This window comes from Sebastes umbrosus, chromosome 20 (genome assembly GCF_015220745.1).
Source record: "Sebastes umbrosus isolate fSebUmb1 chromosome 20, fSebUmb1.pri, whole genome shotgun sequence".
In the NCBI taxonomy this organism is placed as follows: domain Eukaryota; kingdom Metazoa; phylum Chordata; class Actinopteri; order Perciformes; family Sebastidae; genus Sebastes; species Sebastes umbrosus.
In genome coordinates, this window is record NC_051288.1 from 6,260,987 (window position 1) to 6,278,573 (window position 17,587).

Below are 17,587 nucleotides of genomic sequence, written 5' to 3' on the forward strand. Positions count from 1 at the left end.
GCTAGTTTAGCTAATGGAGGCTCCACTTTGAGCTGAGTTTTATATGAGTTTTCGTAGCTTCATATTTTTGGCATACTTTTCTTATTTATTCCTCGTAACCTTTATTAATAGTGTTTGTAATGGGATTCTGTATACTGAATAAATAACCACTTGAAACAGGCCTCTGTATGTTGGGTATTAAGTGAGACATGTCTAGGTGGCACCACTAGAGGGGGTTGACACTTCTCCTAGACACAACACAATTAGTGCAGCCCTGCTATGATGATCTTATTGTTCTACATGTTTAATAATGAATTAGAGAGGGGTGTGTTGGTGTAAATAGCAGCTTTAAGTGCGGGGTGTGAGTGCTGCTGGCTGCGCTTCATTCAATGCCCGCAGAGAGCAGCAGCAGCTCCGCGGCGGCTTTAAGACAATCCGGGCATCTCTTCCAGTCTGCGGATGACATCATTGATATTGTCAATGGTGTAAACTGAGAGAGAGAGGGCTGGGTGGGTGGGGGTGTGTGAGAGAGAGAGAGGAGAGAGAGAGCAGCCAGAGAAGGACCTCACTGTCTGGTTTCGGCGTCTTTTCCTCCCAAAAAAAAATAAAATAAATAAAATCGTGACTGAGAATCTGTCAGAGTCTCGGTGGCTCCAGTCGGATCAGCTGTATATTTTTTGGGGTCTTTTTTTCAGGAGTGTGGGGGGTCACAGATCTCCCGAGGTTATGAGCCGTCCGAAGCCGCGTCGGTGCGTCGCTGTCCGGGGTCCTGAGTCCTGAGTGAGACGGGGAGCCAGCAGTGCCACCACGGAGCCTGACATCACCCGGTGAGGAGGAGGTGGAGGCTGGGTGTATGTTGGCTTGTCAAGGTGTCTTGAGGCTTGTGATGGTGTGTGTGAGGTTAGACAAATAGAGTCGTGTTGTGGTGGGTGGTGGTGGTGGTGGGTGGTGGGGGGTCCTACCTGTATATATAGAGGGTGCGGTTATGGGTATTATGATCAGATGTGATGGTCAGTGGATGATGATCTGTGTGTTTTTACATTCAGCACCTTCCTCCATCTACCCTCCTGTGGTATCTGGAGCAACTGCATGAAGTATCCTCTCTGAAAACACAACGTCTTGCCTGTTTTTGCGGTCCTTTTGCAGCAATAGTGTGCTCTCAGGTTTTGCAACACTGACAGTATATAGCAGCTCTTATAGGAGGCTGAGAGAGAGAGAGAGAGAGAGAGAGAGAGAGAGAGATGAGCTGCATGGGGAGACCTGAGGTAAAGGGTTTGGTAATGTGCAGCAGTGGCTCTGCCTTATTCATATATATGTTTATGTATATATATATGTAGGTTTACAATGCAGCCCCCTCCCCCGCCCCCCCTCCCCAAATAAAAATAACTTAGTCAGCGTTTAGTGCAATGTCAAACTGGCTCTGTCGAAGAAAAAGCCCCCACTTTTAAGTCCCTGTTTCAGACAGATTGGGCTTAGGTGAGGAAAACATGACTCATACGAATTTCATCAGGGGACTCCAGTCAGAAATTGGGAGTTTTTTGCAAATCGTTTCTATACACAGGACCAGACTCCCTTGGAGTGCTTTGGGAAGAGTGTGTGAGATGCTGATCCAGCTCCACCAACACCCCCCCCCCACCACCACCACCACCACCACCCCTCCTGCAGCTCTGAATAAATCATGTTACACAACTACACGCTCTTTGCTCGCATCTTTTCCCCCATTGCACTTTATAGACACTTCATTGTTGTCCTCTGAGATACCAGAATTTATTATCTCGTCCTCTGAAGGTGTCAACAAAACATGGCTAACAAGAGCACAGGGGCAGCAGGGGTTGGTTACATTAGATCAGGGCTGCCCAAACTTTTCCCTTGGGGGGGCAAAATTGGAACTCAATGGAGAGCCACGGGCCAAAATTAAACACCTATTGTATTGTATTATTAAGATGCAAAATGGTACTAGGATCCCAAGTTCCCTTAATTTAATATGTTTTAGATAGTTAGCCCCTTATAACCCACCTGCTGAATACAATTGGGGTCATTTGTGCAATTTATGTAATTCCAAGACAGTTTAGGAACCCCAGTATGTAGAAATATTAAAATACACCATTTTTAGAATAGGCAAAAATAACACATGTATACTGCATTCAAAGAACTGCATGTTTTCCCCAAGACTGCATGTGATTATCATAAAGTGGGAATGTCTGTAAAGGGGAGACTTGTGGGTACCCATAGAACCCATTTTCATTCACATATCTTGAGGTCAGAGGTCAACGGACCCCTTGACACAAACTGCCAGTTTTTCCTCACCAAAGTTTTGCCTAACTTTAGAGTGTTGGCCTCCTTCCTGACAAGCTAACATGACATGATTGGTATAAATGAGTCCTTAGGTTTTCTAGTTTCATATGATGCCAGTATATTCTAACCATAAAGCCAAGCCTGGTACGGCCTCCAAAAGACAGTAAAGTCGGTTGGGTCTTTTAATAAAAAAAAATAATTTGCTAACATCTGGCGGGCCAAATCAAACCTGATGGCGGGCCAACTTTGGCCCGCGGGCCCCGCTTTGGACAGCCCAGCATTCAGAGCCTGTGTATTGAAAAATGCTTTGCTTCCACAGCGGTTTGTTAGCCACATAAAGTCACTTTACAGCTGGAAGTGAGCAACATTTTCCCTCCTAGTTCCAGTGCTTCAACTATACGCCACACTGCTTCGCCTCAGTCATTTGCACTTTTCATTCTTTTTTCCCAGGCTTCCAGTTTCATTTTCTTTCATGATACATCCGCCCCAGGGCTCATAGCTTCCAGTTTAGAGTCTGCAGCTTTGCACCACTGTCCTTTTACTCTATTGATCACCACTGATTGATGACAGCTTTGTGTGTGTGTGTGTGTGTTTGTGTCTGTGTCCCCCTTCAGTGAGTTGAAAAGCTCAGGAGCCATGGAGTTGAGGGTGGGGAACAAGTACCGCCTCGGGAGGAAGATAGGGAGCGGATCCTTTGGAGATATTTACCTCGGTGAGACTGTTTGTGTTAACCCCATATTGTTCCTTCTTAAATGCAAAAAGCAGATATTACACATACTCCATTTCTTGTGAACTGTGTTAAATAAGACCTCATTCTTCACAGGTCCGAAAGACCCTTTATGTGTCGATGTTGTAACTACATCTCTGGCATTTCTCCCATCAGGTTCTAACATCGCTACAGGAGAGGAAGTAGCCATAAAACTGGAATGTGTGAAAACCAAACACCCACAGCTCCACATCGAGAGCAAATTTTACAAGATGATGCAGGGCGGAGGTAAGATGCACAAGGAAGTGTTTCAGGTTTTTTTTGGAAGCTTTACTAGGGGGCACTGAGAGGCCGTGAAGAGTTTAAGGGGCACTAAGGGGGTATTTAGAGCTGGTGAGGGGGATGAACAGTGATTACAGTTATTTAGGAGGCACTGCAGTGCATTTAGAGACTTTAAAGGGCATTTCAGGACATTTAAGGGCATTTGAGGTGCATTCAGGGTCATTCAGGGTCATTCGGGGACACTGAGAGGCATCTTTGACTGGAATTAAGGAGCGTTTATGTCAGTTTAGGGTTGTTGAGAGATATGAATGGTCATTCACTAGCATTGAGGTGTAGCCATGGCTGTTGAGAGGTGTTGAACCCTTGCATTTTAATGCAATATTAATGTATTTGATTTACAAATATGAGATAAGATAAGACTATATTGATCCTGGAGGGGGGGAATTCATGTCACAGTAGCATATTTTAATTAAACAAATAAATAAGTAAAATAAATCAGGGTAATTACATATATTAAGTTAAAAAGCTATATACTATATATACATTATATAATATATAATATAATTATATAAGAAAATTTTACAAATATTTGTTCCAAAGAAATCCACGCAGTAGTAGTAGGTACAGTATATAAGTATGAATGATAAATACAATATTAATTACATATTTAAGTATATAGAGGTATATATAATATATGTATAGTATATGTTACATCTATGAAATATATATAAAAATATAGTAGTAATATAGCATTATTATATAGTGATATAAGTAATAAAGCAATGTAATATATATATATATATATTGTGTTAGCTATGTTCCTACTGCCTCCACAGTGATAATAAAAATAGTCATATATAATAAAGACATGGTGCAGGTGTGTTGGTGCTCTAGAGCAGTGATTTCCACAGGTGGGTCGCAGGAGCTTTTATGAGGGTCGGCAAATAAATTTGCAGTATTTCCATAGTCTTTTATTAAAAATGTATATCTGCAGTAACCCCTTGAGCCACAAGAGGGAGCCTGAATGTTCGTATTGTTCTAATAATTGTAGCCTACTTATAACATTTGATGTAATATGAAAGGCTAGCGTACATTCTGTTTGTTTTACTGATGAGAGGAAAAAAAACGAGAGCCTGTTAGCTCCACCTAAATGCATTTATTTGGACTCATTTATTAAGTATTGTCTGGTTTACCTAGTCAAGATAATATAAGGCGAAATTTGGTTTGCCATTTTTAAACCAGCAACCAGAGGTACTTGGGTACACGGGGTACTTCTATAGCTACCTGGAGAAACGTAGAAAGATTGTTGAGGAGCTCAAGTCATTTAATGAAATAGAAACTTCTATTTGACTTGAAAAAAAGTCTGCATATTGAGTCATTTATAACACCAGAGCACTTTAAGTTGTGACTAAGAGTGCGTGAAAAGTAGTAGAAAATGGATAAATGGTCAAAATAGATCTATGCTAAAAGTAATGGATAAACAGTTGAAGTAGTTATTTTAAAATGATGAATAAGTGGTTGAAATAGTCAGCTTAAAGGAACAGTGTGGGGGGATCTATTTGCAGAAATGGAATATAATATTCATAACTATGTTTTCATTCGTGTATAATCACCTGAAACTAAGAATGGTTGTGTTTTCGTTAGCTTAGAAGGAGCCCTTCATACCTATATAGAGAGCGGGTCCTCTTCCCGGAGTCCACCATGTTGCTCCGCCGTGTTTCTACAGTAGCCCAGAACGGACAAACCAAACACTGGCTCTGGGGAGAGTTTTTACGTTACTTAAAGGCCACCGTAGTTCTCCGACACGCTTGTGAAACTGCGGTAACTTGAGCCGCAGAGTGCAAAACCGGGGTACCGCCAGCCGCCGTCTGACTTCCATTGCTCCTAAAGTAGTGTTATTATGGTAAGGATGGCCTCTGAGGCGAACGACGTTAGCACGGTTTTGCACTCTGCGGCTCACTTTTCCGCAGTCTTGGAAAGGGAGGAGTGAGCGGAGGGGCACTCAGTTGGTTGCAATCTGCAACCACACCACTAGATGCCACCAAATCCCACACACTGTACCTTTTTAAAGTAATGGATAGATGGTTGAAATAGTTGGTAAAAATGAATAAATAGATTGTTGAAAAACCTAAAAGAAATGTAAACGTCCATGTTTGGCTAAAGTAGAGGTAGTAATATAAATGCAAACTACAAGTGCAGTCAAATAAGTGAAAACATTTTTTATTTGCACAAATCTTTGGATACAAAATACATGCAATAGGAAAAACAGTAATTTCACAGCAGGAGAGGTAGGAAGCCTGAAAGGCTTATTCAGAGTCCACCCCTATAAAAAATAAATTAAAAATGACATTATTACAAATCAAAAGTGAAGCAAAACAACAAACAATTAATACATAGCACACATAATAGTACTATTCTGTTTGCTAACCCTCTGATTCCCCCTCCCTTCCTGCCACAGTGGGAATCCCGTCTATTAAGTGGTGCGGAGCGGAAGGCGACTACAACGTTATGGTCATGGAGCTGCTGGGCCCCAGTCTGGAGGACCTGTTTAACTTCTGCTCCCGCAAGTTCAGTCTGAAAACCGTCCTGCTGCTGGCCGACCAGATGGTGAGACAGACTGCCTGACTGCAGTCCACGCTGTAAAACCTAATAGTTCATCAGGGTTTGTCCTGAGATCCAGAGCCAGTAATTGCCACACAGTCCACCGGAAGTAACTAATTACTTTAAGAGCTCGCTGTTATGTTTCACGGAGGCTCCATCAGGGTTCATTGAATCTTTACGTAGAGCTCCCTCAAAGCACTCGAGGAAAAACAATACATAAACAGTAAGAGCTATAGATAACGGAAAGGTACACATTAAATTACGCAATGCCAATGTCTATTTAAAAAGACTAGTTGTCTGAACTTGCACCTTTGCTTGCACATAATGCACTGAAGTCAACCTCTGGCTGGGAAGTTACACCGATTTCAATAAAAGGATGTGGCTATTTTTAGCCTGGAACTAAATGGATCATTTGAAATCGGAGAATAATTCACATCTAAACCTCCGAAGCTCGTTTCCTGGCTCGAGACAAAGCTTATCCCCTCACTATCTTCGACCGTTCAGCTCCGCCATAAAAGTCAATTGCAATCGAGGACACGGAAGCTCAGCGAGACGGCCTAATCCTCGTCGCAGGGGTCAGCCCGTGGTGTCTTTTATGAGCCTCTTTAATCCCTCATATGTCATTCTTTAGTCCACAACTAGCACATTTGTTCTTTTCGTCCCGTTTTCTCTTTGGCCACTTTTCCGAATCGCTCTCTCTGCTGCCGTTGTAACATCTCTCCTCTCCTCTCCTCTCCTCTCCTCTCCTCTCCTCTCCCCTAAAGGGGCAATAACTACGATTTTAACTGTCCTATAACATGAAATGACCTCTATATATCTGCAGACAGGGCTGACAGGGTTATTGATCAATACCAATGACTCAACTATTATTTCACTGGGCAATGAGACTTGTGGCCTTTAAAACTCACTTTCAGTTTTAGACCCAACACTCTATATATAACTATGGCAATATAAAGAGCCATCGCAACTCTACCAATCATGACCAGTAAAAGGAATGGATTGTCTGAAAAGGAGTAACTGTTTGCCAGATGCTCAGACCAAAGTACTCACTAATCTGAAAATGTGAAGAAAGATAGATTCTAATTTATATATTTTCAAACATCCGATCAGTCAGTTATTCCACAGTAGGTTTAAAAAAAAAAATGGATTTGACCAGCACCTGCATGTTTTGGAGCGATGCAGAAAGGATAGATCTCTCACCAAATACATAACTTAAAGGACATTACCCCACTATTACATATACTAATCATTAATATCCTACCGGCCTCCACTTTGTTTAATATACTATGAAAATCAACAAACACACAAACAAAAGACCCTATTGAGTTGTATTATGGGAATTGTAGGATCCAGTGTTTTTAGAGCCCAACCCACACTCAGAACTAAAAGTCAAACTCTGCTGCTTCGATTTTGACCATTTCTTTTTTAAATCTGTCTGTTGTGACTCTTCCAACTTTATGAAAGTGCAGTGCGAAATTGCTGGTGTACCCCTTTAAAGGGACTGTTGGTAAGAATCAGAATTGCTTGTTAACAGCAACAACTGTGGCCGTTAAGTCAACGAAAGTCAGCATCGGGCGCGTGCTTGCGCTGGCTCTAAATAGACATGAACGAGCATCGCTCAAAACAGTGAGGCGACACACGTCAGCTAAAACCACAATATCACTCTATATTTCACCTGCTTGGCAGTAATGTTAGCTGACCAGACGAAGGTCTCTCCATGAATCAATGCTGATCCTAGTGTTGGCTTTTCCTGCCTCAGCCTCCCGACCATGGCCGGAGGGAGACACCGGAGTTTTGGTCAGAGATGATAACGTAACTCACTGCGGAGCTCCGTCACTTCACAAGACACGGGAAACTTCTGTTGGTCTGGAGGAGCTGCAGCATTTATTTCTGCACAAACGTCCACTGTACATTCACTAGATATTCTCAGAGCTAAACTAACTCTTCTGCAGTGTGTAGTGTGCGCATATGCATGTGAGGTGGAGCAAGCTGAGTGAAGGCAAGCAGGCAGAGGAGCAGAGGAGCAGAGTACAGCAGAGACTCCGGCCCTGGAGACCAAAGCTACAGTCTCCCCCGCGTACTACGACCGCGGCCAACACTGTTTTGCAAGACGGGCTTCACTAGATATAACTTTGCGGTTTTGGTGCTTCTGTGTAGTTTGTGTTGGAGTCTTGTCTGAACAGCGTAGCCACATGCGAGCGCGCCTTGGCACACCGACCCGGGTGAATTATACGTGTAAGAAGTTACAAACAGTCCCTTTAAGGCAAAGAAATGTTGACAGTGATTCATTTTGTGGTTTAAACCAGGTTCAAGTCTTTGTAGGTCATAGAATACTGACATGATTCCTGGAAGGTGTAAACCTAAAAACTCAGTATAGTCATGCATTTTTATTCATGGGGCTACAACATGCAACACCACTAATACCCTCCTTTAATCCCAACTAAATCCTGTTCCCATCTCTCCAATCCAGATCAGCAGGATTGAATACATCCACTCCAAGAACTTCATCCACAGAGACGTGAAGCCCGACAACTTCCTGATGGGGCTCGGCAAGAAGGGCAACCTGGTCTACATCATCGACTTCGGCCTGGCCAAGAAGTACCGCGACGCCCGAACGCACCAGCACATCCCTTACCGTGAGAATAAGAACCTCACCGGCACCGCCCGCTACGCCTCCATCAACACCCATCTGGGCATCGGTAAGACAGCATGCACGTAGCGGAGGTTGGCCTTGATGTCTGTGCAGGTGTGAATGTGTGTGTTCTGCTAACTCCACTGTGGTTTCTGTGTGTGTGTTCACAGCAGAATATGTTGCAATATGCACGTTCATTGATCAGATTCTCAGAACTGCGGCCTCCTTTTGTTTCCTTTCCTTCTCCTTTTATCTTCTACCTCTCTCTTCATCTCTTCCTCTTCCCCTCAAACTATGTTTTTGCCATTTCACGCTCTTTTCTCCTGTCTTCTCTCTCTCTGTCTCTCCGCTCTGTCTTTTTCTCCACAGAGCAGTCGAGGAGAGACGACCTGGAGTCTCTGGGCTACGTTCTCATGTACTTCAACCTGGGCTCTCTGCCCTGGCAGGGGCTGAAGGCTGCCACCAAGAGGCAGAAATACGAACGCATCAGTGAGAAGAAAATGTCCACCCCCATCGAGGTGCTCTGCAAGGGATACCCCTGTGAGTGAAGAGAAACAGAAACAGTAGAACGGACAATTTAAAGAGGGCGTTATTCTTTACAACTTGACACCTTTGAGCCAAAAGGTGTTCTTTTACTGTATGTGCACTAGGGCTGTGTATTGGCAAGAATCTGGCGATACGATACGTATCATGATACAGGGGTAATGATTCGATATATTGCGATATATTGCGATACTGTAAGCAAGGCGATATATTGTGATTTTTTTTAATTGAATGTTAGGAAAACTATCATAGAATAAAGAACACACCAGAAATAAACCATTTTAGAATAGGCAAAAATTACACATTATACTGCATGGTTTTTGCCCCAAACTGCATGTGATTATCATAAAGTGGGCATGTCTGTAAAGGGGAGACTTGTGGGTATGCATAGAACCCATTTTCATTCACATATCTGGAGGTCAGAGGTCAAGGGGACCCCTGTGAAAATCGCCATGCCAGTTTTTCCTTGCCAAAATTGAGCCTAAATTTGGAGCGTTATTTAGCCTCCTTCTCAACAAGCTAGTATGACATGCTTGATACCAATGGATTCTTTAGGTTTTTCTAGTTTCATATGATGCCAGTAACTTCACTCTAGTTTTAACTGTGCCCGCTACAACCTCCGAAAGATCGAAAAGCGGCTTTTTAAGAGGTGAATTAAAAATCGATACACTGTTTTGGAGAATCAATACAGTGTCGCAGAACATAATATCGCGATACTCATGTGTACCGATATTTTCTTACACCCCTAATGTGCACACATACTTGGCCAATAAAGCTGATTGTGATTTCTCTCTTGTGTTTCCCAGCTGAGTTCTCCACTTACCTGAACTTGTGTCGCTCCCTGCGGTTCGACGACAAGCCGGACTACTCGTACCTGAGGCAGCTCTTCAGGAACCTTTTCCACAGACAGGGCTTCTCATACGATTACGTCTTTGACTGGAACATGCTGAAGTTTGTGAGTCCAGAATTCAGACTTCTTTATAGTTAGTAGAACACTGTGAGCATCGTGCTTCTGCAAACTAGTTCCAGCTTGGATGTTCAAAAGCATTTTTGGTTATATTTTTTGTCCCTTTTCTCTCCCTCTCCAGCGTACGTTCACATCTGTACTGTTCCTCTGTGTTTCAGGGGGCCGGGAGGACCGCAGAGGACGGAGAGAGGGAGAGGAGGGAGGGAAAAGAGGGAGAGGAGCGAGCAGGAGGAGGAGGAGGAGGAGGAGGCCAAAGAGGAGCTGGAGGTCGAGCTCTGCCGCCTGCTCCGAACCCTTCAGCAGCCAACAGAGTCAGGAACGAGGCGGACGCCGCTCCTTCAAACCCGGCCACGCGTGGGGTCCAGCCGTCAGGTCAGGATGTTGTTTGTGTTTTTTTTGGAGATACATATGTAACACAATGAAGACTTTCAATTCAAGCGTGTGTGTGTGTGTGTGTCTGTGTGTGTGTGCAGGTAACCGCTCTCCTCAGGCGGGAAGAGCAGAGCGAGCCGAGCGAGAGAGGAAGGTGGCCATGAGGCTTCACCGCGGGGCCCCCGCCAACGTCTCCTCTTCCGACCTCACCGCACGCCTCGACCAATCACGCATCGCTGCATCGCAGGTAGGAAGATTACGGCTTCACAGGTTCAGCGAGGCTTTGTTGTGAAGGGAGCTGCTGCACGTTTCATGTGCATCAGTCGCTTCAGCTGAGAGTATCCTCGTCTTATTCGTTGGGAAATGCATTCATATTATGATGGCGATTCATAGTTAACTTGCACGGCAGCTGGATTCTCATAATGTCACATTAGAGATCACATGTGAATCGCTGGATCACATATCACACAAAAATCCATTTCGTCAGGCTTCAAGTTTGTGTTTGTGTTCGGCAAGCCAGACCACGGACCAATCGGCGTCCTGTGAGGAGCTACTGGCAGCTATGGGCGTGGCTTAGGTGTGTGTTACGACACATAGTGACGACTGTTTGTTTTACACGACAATGGCAGCTCCTGAAGAGGTTAGCGTAGATGCTGCAATAGCATCAGTTGTATCAGAACTGGAGAGTGTTTCTTCATTGAAAGAAGAGCAAAAGAACGGCACTGAAGACTTTTCTCGATGGAAAAGATGTTTTCGCTCTTCTCCCGACTGGCTTCGGCAAGAGTTTGATTGACAGATGGTTCATCCAATCACCTGCCAAGTAATTATTGATCGTGCCTGCCCTTTTCCCAATGGTTTCCAATGACCGCTTCTCAGTTGGTTCTGTGTAACAAACCATCTGGTCAAAGAGTTTGTGTGTTTCCTGAATCATTTTTAGCCATGCTAGCAGCCATGCTAGTCAGTCAGTCTATCGGTCGGCCTACCACTTTAGTCCAAATATCTCAATAACTGTTGGGCCGATTGCCATGACATTTTCTACAGACATTCATGGTCCCCTGAGGATGAATCCTACTGAATTTGGTGACCATCTTACTTTTCGTGTTGCACCATCAGCATGTCAAAGTTTTCACTTACTACTGGATGGATTGGCACAAAGTTGTGAACAGACATTCATGGTCCCCATGGCGCTATATCCTACTGACTTTAGTGATCATCTGACTTTTCATGTTTTTCAAAAAATGTTCCAATATTTTGGTTTATAACCAAATATCTGCAAAAACCAATGACATTCCCATCATCGTCAGCTGTAATGGTATGCTAACACGCTAAACTAAGGCGGTGAGCATTGTAAACATTATACTTGCTCAGCATCATTACGTTAGCATCTTCATTGTGAGCATTTTGGTAAACTGTATTAGCATTTAACTGAAAACTTCACCGTGCCTCACAGAGCTAATAGCATTTCTGTAGACTTAATTTTAGACTTTACAAAACTCAACCATAAATAAACAGCAGATATTGCTCTCTTTTCTTGTGTAGTATTAATTGCTTTTTTGTGAATAAACTGGATCCAAAGGATTCTCATTACCTTGGAAAGCAGACATCAATGCATTATTCTCCGTTAAGCTTGTTGATACAAATTCATAATTCATGATGCCAAATTGCAAATATTGGAGCTGGGTAAAATATTCAAACATAATCTACTCATAATTACCACCACCAGTATATGGATGTGAAGAGTTTTTGTTACTGCGCAGTTTAAGTGTGACATGATACAAACACAGAGGAGACTAATCCACCGAGGCAGGCTCCTCGTGTCCCAAAGCCTCTTTATAATTTGTAATTGGACTCTCTCCAATGCTTCTTCATTTATTACGGATCACGTCTGCATCCTCCAGGAATGTCAGCAGCCATTCTAAATATCCAGACTGTCTTTACATCACTAAATAATCTCACATTTGTGGAGAAGATTTTCCAAATTCAAATCGATACAATCTCAATTTACACTGTACAGTCTGAATTTGCCTCAATTAATTATAAAGTAGACAGAATTTGCGCAATTGCATATTATCCTATATCACTGTTGTGACACAAAGCCTGCTCTTCCTGGTCCAAACCTTTAGTCAGTTTGTGTGCTTCTGTGGTTGTGTTTCTATGTAGGTCTACCTGTCATCTGGATATTTTTCTATACTAGTAGCTACCTTTGTTAGAGCTGTGAAACTGCTAACAGATCACAAATATTACCAAAGAGCTATCCTTAGGAGGTAAATCAAGAACTAGGAAAGCTTCGAGGATTTGGGAATGGGAGAGCTCACATTATAAATTCAGTGTATTCTTCAGGTTTCTTCTTTTGATCTGCTTCAAGCTTCTCATCTTTCCCTCCGCTCTCAGGTCAGTGTGCCGTTTGAACATCTGGCAAAGTGAGTTCCTCCTGGCTGGCCTGCAGGTCAGCGGCAGGTATGGACATGTCTCTCTCTCATGCACACACACAAACACACTGCTATCCATTTCTTTTTATCTTTCCTGACCTCTGACCCCCTTACCCTTCATATCCAGGTAGAGAAATAAATTGTTGATACTCAGCTATGTTGTTTTTCCTCTTGCAATCTAAAGCAATGCAGGCCTAAAACTTGTTTTTTATTATATATCTAAGAAATGCATGTGTGTGATCATAAAACTGGGTGTTCACAAATTTGTTGGCTAGTTGTTGTTGTTTTTTTTAATTAAAGGGATAGTTCGGCTGTTTTCATGTGAGGTTGTATGAGGTACTTATCCATAGTCAGAGTATGACGGGAGCAAGGCCAGCGGCAAAACGTATTTTAGCCACCTAAAAAAAAATCAATATCAGTTTAAGTGTGCACTATATTTAGAAAGGTAGGCCTTTCTTTTAGATGGCTAAAATACGTTTTGCTGCCGGCTCCGTCCACAGCAGTACTTTGCTTTGCTTCCGTACAATAACTCCTGTCTGTTTCTCCAAACTGGAAACGTGCCGACCGTCATCAACTGTAGATAACACACTGACTATGGATACGTACCTGATACAACCCCACTTCAAAACACCCAAACTATCCCTTTAAGCTCTTCTGAAAATGTATAAAATAAAAAAAGTAAATTACCACTCTTGTAGAACAAAAAACTCAAATACACTAAACATCATAAACCAACTCGACTTTATCGAATTCATCAGTGTCACAGTAACCGTGTTAAAGTATTTGAGGTTGGATCCAACAGTCAAAACATTCCATGATGTAAATGTTGTATAAGTTGTTCTTATAGTCAACAAATCCCATAAAAAGACCAAAACCAACAATGATCCTTACAATGTCTGTATCAAAGCCTCATATATCTCATTCATCTGTGCCATAGAGCTCATTCTTGCCCCAAAACTATAAAAACATCAATGTCGACATGTTCCTTCATCACCATGAACTGTAGTTTATTTTGATCCCACATACACCGTCCTGCTGCTGTAAATACTCACCAGGGCAGCTAATGTGCTGATGGAAATAGTCCCCCAACAAAAGCACTATTTACTCCTGTATGAGTAACGTTTGCTAAAAAAACTACCAGCTTTTTTAGCCCTTTTTAAAGGAACAGTATGTAACATTTAGGGGGATCTATTGGCAGAAATGGAATATAATATTAAAAAGTATGTTTTCGTTAGTGTATAATCACTTGAAAATAGGAATCGTTGTGTTTTCGTTACCTTAGAATTAGCAGTTTATATCTACGTAGGGAGCGGGTCCTCTTCATGGAGCCGGCCACCATGTTTCTACAGTAGCCCAGAACGGACAAACCAAACACTGGCTCTAGACCATTGACGTTTTCCTGTTGGCCACCGTAGTTCTCCTACACGCTTGGCACACACAGGAGAAGTTTCAGCTGGTTGCAATCTGCAACCTCACTGCTAGATGCCGCCAAATCCTACACACTGCACCTTTAAAGATCAGAGTCTATGTATTTGTGACCTGTTTTTAAAGATGAATGTCTTCAGTATGAAGTAATGGGCTTTGGGCTGGGTGCCACAGACAGGGTGAGGAAGTCAGAAAGTACTGAGAGACTAATACAGATACAGACTAATGCATCGTCTGTATCGCTTCATGGGATTTGTTGACGCAACAAAAAATATAGAATATTTCCAGTTTTATCCTTTCATTAACCCCAAAAAGTGACATTTCTCTTCCTTGTTTTGTCTCTTGTGCTTCAGCAGCTGCAGGGTATCAAATACCCCTTACGTTTCAAAATGGATGAATGAAAACATGAATGAGTGGAGGAGGACAAGAGGAGCGGGAGGAGGAGGAGGAGGAGGCGTTGCAGGCCCTTAAAAGGGGGTGGGGTTCAAGGCCATCCGTGTGTCTGTCAGTATGCTGTGTGAACTACAGTGGTGACCATGAGGAAGACTGCGGGACAAAACAAACTCTTTGGCTGGAACTGGTTGCTTCTTTTCGGGATGTGGCCGGAGGAGGAAGTGGGTGAAACAACACACACAGGTCACTCATATTCACCTGCCCATCGACTCAGAGGCTCAACTTGCAAAAAGAAAAAAACATTAAAGTGCACAAAATGGACTAAATTATTAGTTATTCTGTGGTTTACACATGTGATAAAAAATTTAAAAAATCAACTACTAACCTGCTAAGAGCTACATCCGCTGCTTATGGTGTTCTTGATTATAAATAAATAAATAAATATGTAAACAACTATGGAGACGAACACAAAGTGTAATCAGGCCTTTTAACAGATGAGACAGTGGATCAAAGGGATGATCAGAGGTATGGGGATGAATGTGAGAGAGTCTGAGGTGAATTAGTAGATGGGAGTGAGGCTGCTTTTTGTCAATAAATGTCAGTGTCCGTCTGTGTGTTACTGTCTTAAGTGTTTTTGCCTTTAGGTTTGCTTTAGAGAGCCTGAGAGATGGAGGAGGGAAAGGTGGCTGTTGATGAATTACCCATGAATCATAACAGAAGACTAGTCCCCAATTCAAAGTTCCTCTTCTTCATCACACTTGTTTCTGTCTTAGCATGACGAGGAAAACATTGAATGTGGAAAGAGGACGAGGAGGAGGAGGAGGAGGAGGAGGAGGAGGAGGAGAGAATAAAGCAGAGAGCCATGAGGATTGTATGATATGATAAAGCCTTAGTCCAGCTTGTAACTCCAGGTATGAAAATTCTTGAGAAAGTTATAAGATCTTGGTGGTGAACAAGTCTGGTGTCGTATTTTTGTTCTTTACTTTTTATAATACATGTAAAATGTGTAGATACCTTTTGCCAGAATGTGACCGATTGTTTTAAAGATTGAGGCTGGAGAGACGTTTGCTTCCTGACAGCCCTGGTGTGGGGAAACGTGAAACAGACCACTAACCTTTAGAGTCCGCCAGAAGTGTGTGTATGTGTGTGTGTGTGTGTGTGTGTGTTTTGGTTTCCACTGTGGCAGGCAATGACAGAAAGGTTCTTGTTCGTAAACCAAGGAGTGTTTTGACCCAGGCCTGTCAGGACGGACGGGTGTCACTGATGGGAATGAGCTGTACATTTCTTTACCATGCTTCAACTTTATTACTATGATATTTGTGTATATTTTCTGAATCAATAAAGATATACACAGCTTATACAGACTTCTAACAGTATGTTTTAATTGATCGCAAAATATTTGACCATTCTTATTTATTTGTCTTTTTTTATTTTACAGATGGTATTTACACTCCTCTGAACTGCATTTGTGTGAAACTAATAATTTCACAAGAAGCTGCCGACAAATTACAGATTATAGGACCCTAATTTCTGTTACCATGACAACCAGGGCAGGTTGAGATGTTCCTATCAGATTAATGATGTGTGTTCTTATCATTTCCAGGTAGATGTGTTAACATCAGAGGAGACTGAACTACACCTGCAACTAACCATTATATTAATAGTTGATGAATCTGTCCATTCTGTTATTCAAGTAATCAATCATTGAGGAAGGAAAAATGCTGTTCAGAAATGGTGGCGGATGATATTTTAGTGTTTCAGTGTGTTGTCTCCTTGTTAACTGCTGCTTGTTTGACTGACTGTGTCTCACTCGGTTCACTGACATCATGTTTCTGTGTTGTTTGACTTGAATGAATCCTTCAGAAAGCTGCAGGATGTCTGCAGCTCTGCAAAGTGACGGGAGCGCGCACCAACAGAGGTGAAACTCTCATGACCTTGCTCAGAACATTTTTCTGCGGCAGTAAATTGTTTGAAATATTGTTTAGTTGAAGGCTCCTGTCGATTAAGCACCATAGTCATGCCCTATTTATTTACAATTCATTCTGATGTTCTGGTGATAAACAGAAAAAGTAAATGAATAACAAGGAAATATCCTAAACAATATAAATATGAAATAGGCCTAAATCCCATCATTTGTCCTCAGATCATTACTGCTACTGGAGAGTAAAAAGAAAGTAATTGGAAAAAGCTCAAACAAAGTTGCAGTAGCATACATAAAAAGGACAATATAATTTGCAAAATCCTGGGCTATGATATACCCAAGTCATGTATAGTACTGTATTTCGGTAATATGACTGGAAATACTGTGTTAAGAGAAGACAGATACCTGCTGAAAGTGTTGTTAGCGGCCTGTAAGAAGGCCATTACGAAGAGATGATGTAAGGCAGAACTACCTACATAAGATGGATGGCTGAACATTGTGAATGAAATATATGATATGGAACTGTTAACCCAGAGGATAAGAACACAAGACGAGCAATGTCGAGAGAAGTGGGAGAAATGGACAATGTTTACATGTCAACGACAGGATGAGGGAATGAACCATTGAATATGTCATAGCAATAAGAAAACTTTGTAAGGACAGGCCAATCTATATCCTTTCAGGTTTTGTTTTATTGTTCTATGTGTATGTTGTCTTTCTGTGATGGAAAAACAATAAAAATAAAGTATTAAAAAAAGGACAATATAACATAACAAATGTACCAATTATTATTATTATGGTGAGTATTTGTTGCCCACACACTGTGACTAAACACAGTTAGGACAGGAAGTCATAAACAAATAATTCATCACTGAGTGTGTGGGAGCTGTGTTTGTTAACCTGCTTTTGTACATCACCCACATCTCCGTGTTGGTGGTGGGAGAGAGGAGGATGATGGCTAAACTGTCATCCATGATGGAGAATGACTCCCACCCCATGCAGGACACCATCTCAGCACTGGAGAGCTCCTTCAGCGACAGGC

At 42.3% G+C, this 17,587-nt stretch overlaps 1 protein-coding gene across 2 annotated transcripts; it reads left to right on the forward strand.

Annotated features, from left to right (window-relative positions):
• Positions 1-290: 290 nt before the first annotated feature.
• On the forward strand, positions 291-15,984 carry csnk1e (casein kinase 1, epsilon). 2 transcript variants are annotated; one of them, XM_037756054.1, is made up of 11 exons: positions 291-806; positions 2,889-2,986; positions 3,158-3,268; positions 5,721-5,869; positions 8,334-8,562; positions 8,865-9,035; positions 9,845-9,993; positions 10,164-10,377; positions 10,479-10,624; positions 12,769-12,834; positions 14,588-15,984. In XM_037756054.1, the coding sequence occupies exons 2-10, from the start codon at positions 2,911-2,913 to the stop codon at positions 12,799-12,801; spliced, it is 1,278 nt and encodes a 425-aa protein (XP_037611982.1). In that variant the 5' UTR covers positions 291-806; positions 2,889-2,910; the 3' UTR covers positions 12,802-12,834; positions 14,588-15,984. The 2 variants fall into 2 exon arrangements, with proteins under 2 accessions (XP_037611982.1, XP_037611981.1); XM_037756053.1 differs by having other exon boundaries at positions 292-806; positions 14,585-15,984.
• The last annotated feature ends 1,603 nt before the right edge of the window (positions 15,985-17,587 follow it).